Consider the following 13,690-nt stretch of genomic DNA (forward strand, 5'->3'; position numbering starts at 1 on the left):
CTACTGATTCAGACAGGTGCTGTCTCTTTAAAACGCATGTGATCCCGGGCATACTCTCACTGTGTGTGTGTTTGTGTGTGTGTGTGTGTGTGTGTGTGTGGTGTGTGTGTGTCTGTGTGTGTGTCTGTGTGTGTGTCAGTCTTTGTTTGAGCGGCAGGGCATGCCTGTTCCTCCAGGTGTTTCCCTGGGTCTGGAGAAAGCCACCATGCAGCTGCCCCGAGGAATGTCCCGGACCAAGTCCTTCGGTGAGACAATTACATTACTCTAACACAATACTAGCAATTACCATAATCCAGTGGCGAACCATGGCTATTGGACCTAGGCGTTCAATGGGGGAAAAAAGTATTCCAACACATTGTCCCAAACTCTAAAATCCAGGAAAAACAAACATAGCATCACTTAATGAATAAGCAGATGGCCTGACCGTTAAACCGACAGAGAAGCAGAAGGCCTGACTGATAAGCCGACAGAGAAGCAGACCACCTGACTGATAAGCCGACAGAGAAGCAGAGCGCCTGACCGTTAAGCCGACAGAGAAGCAGACGGCCTGACCGATAAGCCGACAGAGAAGCAGCACATATCTAGCATGGCTCTTCACTGTTTAACCACCACATATCTAGCAGGGCTCTTCACTGTTTAACCACCACATATCTAGCAGGGCTCTTCACTGTTTAACCACCACATATCTAGCAGGGCTCTTCACTGTTTAACCACCACATATCTAGCAGGGCTCTTCACTGTTTAACCACCACATATCTAGCAGGGCTCTTCACTGTTTAACCACCACATATCTAGCAGGGCTCTTCACTGTTTAACCACCACATATCTAGCAGGGCTCTTCACTGTTTAACCACCACATATCTAGCAGGGCTCTTCACTGTTTAACCACCACATATCTAGCAGGGCTCTTCACTGTTTAACCACCACATATCTAGCAGGGCTCTTCACTGTTTAACCACCACATATCTAGCAGGGTCTTCACTGTTTAACCACCACATATCTAGCAGGGCAGTAACCCCTGTCCTGTTAGCTCTTCCATACATAACCCCTGTCCTGTTAGCTACCTATTTCATACATAACCACTGTCCTGTTTGCTCTTTCATACATAACCCCTGTCCTGTTAGATACCTATATAGTTCAGGAGTAAAAATGGGCTTAACAAGTTGCATAAAATGTCACACTTCTGCGTTGTCATGCTGCTGTGCTGTTTGTTGCCACTGGGCTTTGTCGCCTGCCAAACTTTTCGTTTTTTACATTTAATAACCGTTTAATCAAATCTCTGCATTCAACACATCTTAGTTTTTTCCTCGCTCAACTTTTGTCATTCAACTTTTCCATGGGCAGAATTGCAGATTTTTCCACCTTGCCAGCTCTGGGATTCAAACCAGCGACCTCTCGGTTACTGGCTCAATGCTCTTAACCTCTAGGACACTTCAAAACCTTATTTATTATGATTTATTTAACCCTAACCCCCCCCCCCCCAAGTCTTAGACTTGTTATATTAAGGTTATAATATCCCAGTCTCTCCCATGCAGGTGCACCAGAGGACGACAGGATCTCTGCTCTGATTGGAGAGCATCGGTTTCCACGGAGCTCCTCGATGACTGATAGCTTCATACCTCCTCCTCCCCAGACTGCCCCCCCTCCTCCCCCCTCCCACTACTTCCTGGACTCTGGCCCGCCGCCGGCCTTCTGCCCTCCACCTCCCCCGCAGCGAGCAGCCGATCAATCACACTCCAGCTTCAAGCCGGGGGCAGAACCCAGGCTGCACGACATCTGTGATTCGCCAACGTCTCGGAGCCATGCAGAGCGGCAGAGGAAAGCTCGCTCAATGATCATCCTGCAGGACTCACCTGTACCAGGCCATCTACCTGCAGAGCCTGCCCCCCTGGCCCCCCTAGCCCGACCTCCTGCTGGGGCTACAGCCCCCCTGTCCCGGCCCAGCCCTGCTGCCTCCCCCAGCCCCCTCTCCAGAACCAGCCCTGCCCCCAGCCCCAGCCCCCTCTCCAGAACCAGCCCTGCCCCCAGCCCCAGCCCCCTCTCCAGAACCAGCCCTGCCCCCAGCCCTAACCCTCCAGGGGAGCGCAGCGGCAACAGGAGGCGTGGCCGGCCAGTAGAGAACCCATATGCCAACGTGGGCCAACTGCCTGCCCCCCCCAGCAAGCCTCAGCGCCGCAAGTCTCCGCTGCTCAAACAGCTGCAGGTGGAGGAGGGGCCCAGCAGGGCGGAGCTATATCAGCAGCAGGTCCTCACTGAGCGTGCTCAGATACGGGTCATGCCCCCTCAGGTCCGTCGGTCCTCCTTCTTCCTGTCTGTGGAGGGAGGGGCTTCAGAGCCCCCCCCCATCCTACTGACCCAGTCCCACTCTGTAGATGACCTGGGGGAGCTGCCCCCCCCCATCCCCGTCCTCTCCCCCTCCTCCTCCCCCCACTCCACTTTTCTCCACCCACTGACAGGCAAGCCTCTGGACCCCTCCTCCCCCCTCGCCCTGGCCCTCGCCGCCCGTGAACGAGCTCTCACTGCACGCACACCCAGCCCTGAACCTCGGCCCAAACACACACACACACCTAGTCCCGAAGCCAGACCCAAACACACACACTCACCTAGCCCTGAGCCCAGGCCCAAACGCACCCCTCCTCCCTTGACCAGCCCTGAGCCCCGACACAAACGTATCACCCCACCCATATTCCTTGAAGGACAGCTGGAGCGGCCAGTCGTAGAGCGGCCAGAGACAGAAGGCGGAGTCACATCTCCTGCTGTGCCCTCCCCCGAGCGTTGGCAGGCTATGCCCCTCCCTCCCATCAGTCAGGTGACCATCAATATAACCAATGACAGCCAGCCGGCAGGACGGGGTCTGGGGGAAGAGCTGATTGAGGCGCTGCATGGACAATTACAAAGGAGGAGGAGTCTGACTGTTGGCAGCTCAGAGGAGGAGGGCGGACCTTATATGGTGACCCAGGGCCAATCAGAGAGGAGGAAGAGTCTGGAGGGCGGGCCTTACACGGTGACTCTGCCCCCTGCACTGCTGTCATCCAGTGACGAGGAGACGAGGGAGGAGCTTCGTAAGATTGGACTGGTGTCTCCTCCCCTGGCGTTTGCCACGCCCCCCTCCCCCACCCAGCCCCCCTCCTCCCTCAGCCTGTCACCACGGAGACCCCAGGCAGGCGAGGGCGAGGGCGGGGGAGGGGGAGGGGGGGGGTCAGCTCCAGACTCAGGGGTGGAGGAGGGAGACCCTCACATAGAGAACACCTTATCCCTTAGCAGCACCCTGGCCCCCAGCCTGCCCCCCACCCTGCCCTGCCCTGCCACGCCGAAAACCCTGCCCTCCTCCACCTCAGACCCCCAGAGCCTGAAGCCCAGGCTGCGTTCTCCCCTGGGCCGTGGTCGCTCTGCTCTCAGGGATCCTCTACTGAAACAGTCTTCAGACAGCGAGCTGCTTCCATCAGGCTGTGGACCTGGACGCCCACCTCCATACCTCTTCCAGGTAACCCTGACCCTAACCCAGACCCACCCTGATACCTCTTCCAGGTAACCCTGACCCACCCTGGTACTTCTTCCAGATAACTGACCCCGACATTTACGTTTTACATTTTAGTTATTTAGCAGACGCTCTTATCCAGAGCGACTTACAGTTAGTGCATTCATCTTAAGATAGCTAGGTGGGACAACCACATATCACAGTAGGATTTCAGGTGCTTTCGGATGATGGGCAGGGACTCTGCTGTCCTAGCTTCAGGGGGAAGCTGGTTCCACCATTGGGGTGCCAGGACAGAGCATAGCTAGGACTGGGCTGAGTGGGAGCTGCCCTCCCCTAGGGGTGGGAGGGCCAAGAGACCAGAGGTGGCAGAACGGAGTGCTCAGGTTGGGGTGTAGGGTTGGAGCATAGCCTGGAGATAGGGCGGGGCAGTTCCTCTTGCTGCTCCGTAGGCAAGCAGCATGGTCTTGCAGTGGATGCGAGCTTCGACTGGAAGCCAGTGGAGTATGCAGTGGAGCGGGGTGACATGGGAGAACATGTCACCCCGCTGCAGCATTCTGGGAGAACATGTCACCCCGCTGCAGCATTCTGGGAGAACATGTCACCCCACTGCATCATTCTGGATAAGTTGCAGGGGTTTGATGGCACAAGCGGGGAGCCCAGCCAAAAGCGAATTGCAGTAGTCCAGATGGGAGATGACAAATGCCTGGATTAGGACCTGTGCCGCTTCCTGTGTGAGGTAGGGTCGTACTCTACGCATGTTGTAGAGCTTGAATCTGCAGGAGTGAGTCACTGCTTTGATGTTTGCAGAGAACGACAGGGTGTTGTCCAGGGTCACGCCAAGGTCCTTTGCACTCTGGGAGGGTGACACTGTGGCGTTGTCACCCGTGATGGTGAGGTCTTTGAGCGGGAAGGCCTTCCCTGGGAGGAATAGCAGCTCTGTCTTGTTGAGCTTGAGGTGGTGGACCGAAATCCAAGCTGAGGAGGGAAGGAAAAAAGTAGTTGAGTGTCATTCACATAGCAATGATAGGAGAGACCATGTGAGGTTATGACGAAGCCGAGTGACTTGGTGTATAGAGAGAAGAGGAGAGGGTATAGAACCTAGCCCTGGGGGACACCAGTAGTGAGAGTACGTGGTGCAGACACAGATCCTCTCCACGTCACCTGATAGGAGTGGCCTGCCAGGTAGGATGCAATCCAAGAGTGTGCAGAGCCTGAGACGCCCAGCCCTGGGGTGGAGAGGAGGATCTGATGGTTCACGGTGTCGAAGGCAGCGACTAGATCTAAGAGGATGAGAACGGAGGATAGAGAGTCAGCTTTGATAGTGCGGAGATCCTCCAAGACACAGAAAAGAACAGTCTCGGTTGAGTGATCCGTCTTGAAGCCTGACTGGTTAGGGTCAAGATGATCATTCTGAGAGAGATAATGAGAGAGTTGATCAGAGACAGCATGCTCATGTGTTTTGGAAAGAAAAGAAAGAAGGGATACAGGTCTATCGTTTTTGACGTCAGATGAGTCAAGTGTTTGTTTCTTTAGGAGGGGAGCGACTAGAGCCATTTTTAAGTCAGAGGGGGGAAGGTGGTCAAGGATGAGGGAAGTGATGAATGGGAGAAGGTCTCCAGAGATGGTCTGGAGAAGGGAGGAAGGGATGGGGTTGAACGGGCAGATTGTCGGGCGGCCAGACGTCACTAGTCACAGGATGTCATCTGGAGAGAGAGGGGAGAAAGAGGTCATGGCGTAGGGTAGTTCTGTGTGAGTGGGACCAGAGAACTCAATAGGCTGAGTGAATGAGGAACAGATGTCGTCAACCTTCTTTCAAAGGGGTTGACAAAGTTGTCCGCAGAGAGGGAGGAGGGAGGGGGAGGGGTTAGAAGATTAAGGAGGGAGGAGGTGGAAAATAGTTTCCTAGGGCTAGAGGCATACGTTTGAAATGTAGAATGGTAGAAAATGGCTTTAGCAGCAGATACAGAGGAAGAGAAGGTAGAGAGGAGGGAGTGGAAGGATGGCTTTAGCAGCAGATACAGAGGAAGAGAAGGTAGAGAGGAGGGAGTGGAAGGATGGCTTTAGCAGCAGATACAGAGGAAGAGAAGATAGAGAGGAGGGAGTGGAAGGATGGCTTTAGCAGCAGATATAGAGGAAGAGAAGGTAGAGAGGAGGGAGTGGAAGGATGGCTTTAGCAGCAGATATAGAGGAAGAGAAGGTAGAGAGGAGGGAGTGGAAGGATGGCTTTAGCAGCAGATACAGAGGAAGAGAAGGTAGAGAGGAGGGAGTGGAAGGGTGGCTTTAGCAGCAGAAACAGAGGAAGAGAAGGTAGAGAGGAGGGAGTGGAAGGATGGCTTTAGCAGCAGATACAGAGGAAGAGAAGGTAGAGAGGAGGGAGTGGAAGGATGGCTTTAGCAGCAGAAACAGAGGAAGAGAAGGTAGAGAGGAGGGAGTGGAAGGATGGCTTTAGCAGCAGATACAGAGGAAGAGAAGGTAGAGAGGAGGGAGTGGAAGGATGGCTTTAGCAGCAGATACAGAGGAAGAGAAGGTAGAGAGGAGGGAGTGGAAGGATGGCTTTAGCAGCAGATACAGAGGAAGAGAAGGTAGAGAGGAGGGAGTGGAAGGATGGCTTTAGCAGCAGATACAGAGGAAGAGAAGATAGAGAGGAGGGAGTGGAAGGATGGCTTTAGCAGCAGATACAGAGGAAGAGAAGGTAGAGAGGAGGGAGTGGAAGGATGGCTTTAGCAGCAGATACAGAGGAAGAGAAGGTAGAGAGGAGGGAGTGGAAGGATGGCTTTAGCAGCAGATACAGAGGAAGAGAAGATAGAGAGGAGGGAGTGGAAGGATGGCTTTAGCAGCAGATACAGAGGAAGAGAAGGTAGAGAGGAGGGAGTGGAAGGATGGCTTTAGCAGCAGATACAGAGGAAGAGAAGGTAGAGAGGAGGGAGTGGAAGGATGTTTAGTTTTCCTCCATTTTCACTCCGCTGCCTGCAGGCCTGTTCTGTACATTCAGTCAGTCAGCCACGGAGCAGGAGGGGAGGGCCGAGCCAGCTTGAGGAAAGAGGAAAGTGTGAGTCATAGCATGTGGAAAGGGAGGATAGTAGGGTCGAAGAGACAGAGTTAGGAGACAGGATGGAGAAGGATTTATCAGAAAGGGGAGATGATAGGATAGGATAGGATAGGATAGGATAGAAGAGGAGAGAGTAGTGGGAGAGAGAGAGTGAAGATTGCGACGTTGCATGACCATCTGGGTAGGGGGAAAGGGAGACAGAAATGGAAACAAAGTAGTGATCACAGCCTGTAGTAAAGATGAGGTCAATCGTATTGCCTGCCTTGCGAGTTGGAGAGGATTGGGAAAGGGTGAGGTCAAAAGTGGCAAGGAGGGAAAAGAGAGAGGAAAAAAATTAATCGAAGGCAGACATCAGGAGGTTAAAGTTGCCAAGTACGAAGAGCAGTGAGCCATCATCAGGAAATGAGCTTATCAAGGTGTCAAGCTAATTGAGGAACTCTCCAAGGGCACCTGGTGGGCAATAGATGAAATTAATGTTAAGCTTGAGTGGACAAGAGACATTGACAGCATGGAATTCAAATGAGGAGATGGACAGGTGAGAGAGGGAGAAAAGAGAATCTCCAGTTAGGAGAAACGAGTAGCCCTGTGCCACTATGGTGACGACCAGACCCAGATACCTCTCTTCCAGGTAATACTGACCCACCCTGATACCCCTTCCAGGTAACCCTGAACCACCCTGATACCTCTTCCAGGTAACCCTGACCCTAACCTTTCTGGCTCTTGTGCCAGAAAGCCTGTTTTAATATGTGCATTGAGGGCTTCCACCATTTTTAAGTATTTTTATTTTGTATTTATTAAGGATCCCCAGTAGAGGCAGCAGCTACACTTCCTGGGGTCCAGCAACATTATGGCAGTTATATACAATAAAAAATATTACATGACATTACATTTCATAACACTTTTCACAACACATTATTAAGTGTGTGCTCTTAGGCCACTACTCTACAACCACATATCTATAATACAAAATCCATGTGTACAGTGGGGAAAAAAAGTATTTAGTCAGCCACCAATTGTGCAAGTTCTCCCACTTAAAAAGATGAGAGAGGCCTGTAATTTTCACCATAGGTACACGTCAACTATGACAGACAAATTGAGAAATAAAATTCCAGAAAATCACATTGTAGGATTTTTAATGAATTTATTTGCAAATTATGGTGGAAAATAAGTATTTGGTCACCTACAAACAAGCAAGATTTCTGGCTCTCACAGACCTGTAACTTCTTCTTTAAGAGGCTCCTCTGTCCTCCACTCGTTACCTGTATTAATGGCACCTGTTTGAACTTGTTTTCAGTATAAAAGACACCTGTCCACAACCTCAAACAGTCACACTCCAAACTCCACTATGGCCAAGACCAAAGAGCTGTCAAAGGACACCAGAAACAAAATTGTAGACCTGCACCAGGCTGGGAAGACTGAATCTGCAATAGGTAAGCAGCTTGGTTTGATGAAATCAACTGTGGGAGCAATTATTAGGAAATGGAAGACATACAAGACCACTGATAATCTCCCTCGATCTGGGGCTCCACGCAAGATCTCACCCCGTGGGGTCAAAATGATCAAAAGAACGGTGAGCAAAAATCCCAGAACCACACGGGGGGACCTAGTGAATTACCTGCAGAGAGCTGGGACCAAAGTAACAAAGCCTACCATCAGTAACACACTACGCCGCCAGGGACTCAAATCCTGCAGTGCCAGACGTGTCCCCCTGCTTAAGCCAGTACATGTCCAGGCCCGTCTGAAGTTTGCTAGAGTGCATTTGGATGATCCAGAAGAGGATTGGGAGAATGTCATATGGTCAGATGAAACCAAAATATAACTTTTTGGTGAAAACTCAACTCGTCGTGTTTGGAGGACAAAGAATGCTGAGTTGCATCCAAAGAACACCATACCTACTGTGAAGCATGGGGGTGGAAACATCATGCTTTTGGGCTGTTTTTCTGCAAAGGGATGACTGATCCGTGTAAAGGAAAGAATGAATGGGGCCATGTATTGTGAGATTTTGAGTGAAAACCTCCGTCCATCAGCAAGGGCATTGAAGATGAAACGTGGCTGGGTCTTTCAGCATGACAATGATCCCAAACACACCGCCCAGGCAACGAAGGATTGGCTTCGTAAGAAGCATTTCAAGGTCCTGGAGTGGCCTAGACAGTCTCCAGATCTCAACCCCATAGAAAATCTTTGCAGGGAGTTGAAAGTCTGTGTTGCCCAGCGACAGCCCCAAAACATCACTGCTCTAGAGGAGATCTGCATGGAGGAATGGGCCAAAATACCAGCAATAGTGTGTGAAAATCTTGTGAAGACTTAGAGAAAACGTTTGACCTGTGTCATTGCCAACAAAGGGTATAACAAAGTATTGAGAAACTTTTGTTATTGACCAAATACTTATTTTCCACCATAATTTGCAAATAAATTCATTAAAAATCCTACAATGTGATTTTCTGGATTTTTTTTCTTCTCATTTTGTCTGTCAAAGTTGACGTGTACCTATGATGAAAATTACAGGCCTCTCTCATCTTTTTAAGTGGGAGAACTTGCACAATTGGTGGCTGACTAAATACTTTTTTCCCCCACTGTACATAGACACGCTGGCTCTACTCAAAGCCAGTGAGTGGCATGTCATTAGTAAATTAGAAAAAAGTAAGGGGCCTAGACAGCTGTCCTGGGGAATTCCTGATTCTACCTGGATTATGTTGGAGAGGCTTCCATTAAAGAACACCCTCTGTGTTCTGTTAGACAGGTAACTCTTTATCCACAATATAGCAGGGGGTGTAAAGCCAGAACACATTAGTTTTTCCAGCAGCAGACTGTAATTGATAATGTCAAAAGCTGCACTGAAGTCTAACAAAACAGCTCCCACAATCTTTTTATCATCAATTTCTCTCAGCCAATCATCAGTCATTTGTGTAAGTGCCATTTTTTTATTTATTTTTATTTTTTATTTCACCTTTATTTAACCAGGTAAGCCAGTTGAGAACAGGTTCTCATTTACAACTGCGACCTGGCCAAGATAAAGCAAAGTAGTGCAATAAAAACAACACAGAGTTACATATGGGGTAAAAAAAACATAAAGTCAGAAATACAACAGAAAATATATATACAGTGTGTGCAAATGTAGCAAGTTATGGAGGTAAGGCAATAAATAGGCTATAGTGCAGAATAATTACAATAGTATTAACACTGGAATGCTAGATGTGCAAGAGATTATGTGCAAATAGAGATACTGGGGTGCAAAAGAGCAAAATAAATAACAATATAGGGATGAGGTAGTTGGGTGGGCTAATTTCAGATGGGCTGTGTACAGGTGCAGTGATCGGTAAGGTGCTCTGACAACTGATGCTTAAAGTTATTGAGGGAGATAAGAGTCTCCAGCTTCAGAGATTTTTGCAATTCGTTCCAGTCATGCATGTTGATTGTCCTTCCCTATAAGCTTGCTAAAAGTCTTGTCAATTTGTTTACTGTAAAATAGCATTGTATCTGGTCAAACACATTTTCTTCCCAAAGTTTACTACGGGTTGGTGACAGGCTGATTAGTTGGCTATTTGAGCCAGTAAAGGGAGCTTTACTATTCTTGGGTAGCGGAATGACACTTGCCTCCCTCCAGGCCTGAGGGCACGCTTTCTTGTAGGCTTAGATTGAGGAGTGGCAATATTGTCCTCTATTATCCTCAGTAATTTCCCATCCAAGTTGTCAGACCCAGGTGGCTTGTCATTGTTGATAGACAACAACAAAAAATGTCACCTCTTCCACGCTCACTTTACCGAATTCAAAATTACAATGCTTGTCTTTCATAATTTGGTCAGAAATACTTGTATGTGTAGTGTTTGCATTTGTGGCAGGCATGTCATGCCTAAGTTTGCTAATCTTGCCAATGAAAAAATCATTAAAGTAGTTGGCAATATCAGTGGGTTTTGTGATGAATGAGCCATCTGATTAATGAATGAAGGAGCCGAGTTTGCCTTTTTGCCCAACATTTAATTTAAGTTGCTCCAAAGCTTTTTACTAACATTATTTTTCATTTATCTTTGTTTCATAGTATAGTTTCTTCTTCTTTTAATTCAGTTTAGTCACATGATTTCTCAATTTGCAGTACGTTTGCCAAGCGGTTGTAAAGCCAGACTTATTTGCCATTCCTTTTGCCTCATCCCTCTCAACCATACATTTTTTCAGTTCCTCATCAATCCACGGGGATTTAAGTTTTTACAGTCATTTTCTTAATGGGTGCATGCTTATTAGTAACTTGAATAAGCTATTTCATAAATGTGTCAAGTGCAGCGTCTGGTTGCTCCTCATTACACACCACAGACCAGTAAATATTATTTACATCAACAACATAGTAATCACTACAAAATGTATTGTATGACCTCTTATAAACTATATTAGGCCCAGCCTTTGGAACTTTGGTTTTCCTAGATATGGCTATTGTATTGTGATCACTACATCCAATGGATCTGGATACTGCTTTCAAGCACATTTCTGCAGCATTAGTAAAGATGTGATCAATACATGTTGATGATTTCATTCCTGTTCAGGTTGTAAATACCCTGGTAGGTTGACTGATAATCTGAACCAGGTTGCAGGCACTGGTTACAGTTTGAACCTTTTTCTTGAGTGGGCAGCTTGATGAAAGCCAGTCAATATTTAGGTCACCCAGAAAATATACAGCTCTATTGATATCACATACATTATCAAGCATTTCACACGTTATCCAGATACTGACTGTTAGCACTTGGTGGTCTATAGCAGCTTCCCACCAGAAAGGGCTTTAGGTGAGGCAGGTGAACCTGTAGCCATATTACTTCAACAGTATTTAACAAGAGATCCTCTCTAAGCTTTACAGGAATGTGGTTCTGAATATAAACGGCAACACCTCCACCATTGGCATTTCCTTCTTTTCTGTAGATGTTATAACCAGATATTGCTACCACTGTATCATCAGAGGTATTATCTAAGTGAGTTTCAGAGATAGTTAGAATATTAATGTAATCTGTTACTAGCAAGTTATTGATTTCATGAACCTTGTTTCTTAGGCTACATATGTTAATGTGGCTATTTATAGCACTTTTCTGGGATGCTTGATTGATTTTATTGCTTTTCTGGGAAGCTTATCAGAAGTAGACATGCTCATGTTATTTATGTTGGAGCTGATAGTGCAGGGTGAGCTGCACACAGTGGACTTCCTACTAGGGCACACGTCCTCAGTGCTAACAGTATAACTCTGGTTAATAGTCATATGATTACTGCATACAATAGCTGTAGGATCAGCAGAGGCATTCAGGGCAGTTAGAGGGACATTAATTAGGTTACTTACATTGTGTCTTCCAACGCCCCAGGGATAATGTACATTTGCTGCAGCATTATGACAACTCAGCGACACTATGGTAGGGATTATCTGAGCTGGGCTTGGGTCATTGATAAGTCATTGTCTCAATGCAGCTTTGAAATGCGTGTACAGAGTCCATGAGCCAAGATGGTTTGGATGGACTCTGTCATTCCTGTGGAGCATCTTCTGTTTCCAGAAGGTGTCAAAGTTATCTATGAAAGTTATTACAACAGAGCTACAGTAATATTTTAGCCAAGTGTGTAATGCCAGTAGCCTGCTGAATCTTTCACACCCACGGCCCAACAATGGTAGTCAACTGGGTGGGGCTATGGATTAAGGATGGATCACAGAATTCCATCTAAGTCAGCAGGAGGGGTCAGCCAATAAATTATACTGCTGAGAAAACATTCCATAACTGCAGGTGGCAGTAAAGCACCAACCTTGGCTTTATACCTGTTCAGACAACACCCTCCAGGTGGCAGTAAATCACCAACCTTGGCTTTATACCTGTTCAGACAACACCCTCCAGGTGGCAGTAAATCACCAACCTTGGCTTTATACCTGTTCAGATTACACACACTCCAGCACAGTAGGTGGTATGCAACTGTTCAGTTTGTTTATGAACTGCCAATACTCTCCTAGAAGTAGAAGAAGAAATTGACTACCTTGAAATGGAGAGAGCCCTCAAAGGCGCTGCCCATGCTGTCACAGAAGAGGCCAGTGTATGGATAGGAGATGGGCACTAGTGTCTTTATGTCCTAACCCCATTTCCTACTATATTATCCAGTAGCATACTCCTTTAATATGGTGCACTGCTACTACTACAAATGGCACCTTTTCACTGTTCATAGATTTCAGTCACATGACTTTGATCTTTCTTTCCAGTTGTTGTTGGTATTTGTTATTATTGGTATGTTGATTGTTGTGTGTTACAGAGGAGATCCAAACTTTGGGGGGAGGTGTCTGAGCCTCGGCCCAGGCAGAGTAGCCCTGAGGAGGGCAGACTGACTGCCGTGGGTGGTGGTGGGCTGGAGCTGGCCTCACGTCTCCAGTTACTGAGTAAAGACTCCCACTCACTGGGGGAGGAGCCTGCAGCAATGGACCCAGGACGCAGGTCCCCTGTTGGTGGAGCAAGGTAAACTCACTACATTAATATATTCCACTAGGTAACATCACTACATTAATATATTCCATTAGGTAAACTCACTACATTAATATATTCCACTAGGTAACATCACTACATTAATATATTCCACTAGGTAAACTCACTACATTAATATATTCCACTAGGTAACATCACTACATTAATATATTCCACTAGGTAAACTCACTACATTAATATATTCCACTAGGTAACATAACTACATTAATATATTCCACTAGGTAAACTCACTACATTAATATATTCCACTAGGTAACATCACTACATTAATATATTCCACTAGGTAAACTCACTACATTAATATATTCCACTAGGTAACATCACTACATTAATATATTCCACTAGGTAAACTCACTACATTAATATATTCCACTAGATAAACTCACTACATTAATATATTCCACTAGGTAAACTCACTACATTAATATATTCCACTAGGTAAACTCACTACATTAATATATTCCACTAGGTAACATCACTACATTAATATATTCCACTAGGTAAACTCACTACATTAATATATTCCACTAGGTAACATCACTACATTAATATATTCCACTAGGTAAACTCACTACATTAATATATTCCACTAGATAAACTCACTACATTAATATATTCCACTAGGTAAACTCACTACATTAATATATTCCACTAGGTAAACTCACTACATTAATATAT

General features: G+C 47.0%; 1 protein-coding gene across 1 annotated transcript in view; it reads left to right on the plus strand.

Moving 5' to 3' along the window:
• The window catches only part of LOC311120844 (SH3 and multiple ankyrin repeat domains protein 3-like), a gene marked incomplete at its 3' end in the record, with an annotated part of 63,290 nt that extends 50,301 nt beyond the window's left edge, over positions 1–12,989 (plus strand). The window contains exons 20-22 of the mRNA XM_084195406.1: positions 140–245; positions 1,536–3,484; positions 12,786–12,989. Of these exons, the coding sequence (XP_084051532.1) occupies positions 140–245; positions 1,536–3,484; positions 12,786–12,989 (2,259 nt within the window). The remainder of the gene's footprint in view (positions 1–139; positions 246–1,535; positions 3,485–12,785) is intronic.
• Between the last annotated feature and the right edge of the window lie 701 nt (positions 12,990–13,690).

This window comes from Coregonus lavaretus (assembly GCF_964263955.1).
Source record: "Coregonus lavaretus genome assembly, contig: HAP1_SCAFFOLD_2274, whole genome shotgun sequence".
Lineage (NCBI taxonomy): Eukaryota > Metazoa > Chordata > Actinopteri > Salmoniformes > Salmonidae > Coregonus > Coregonus lavaretus.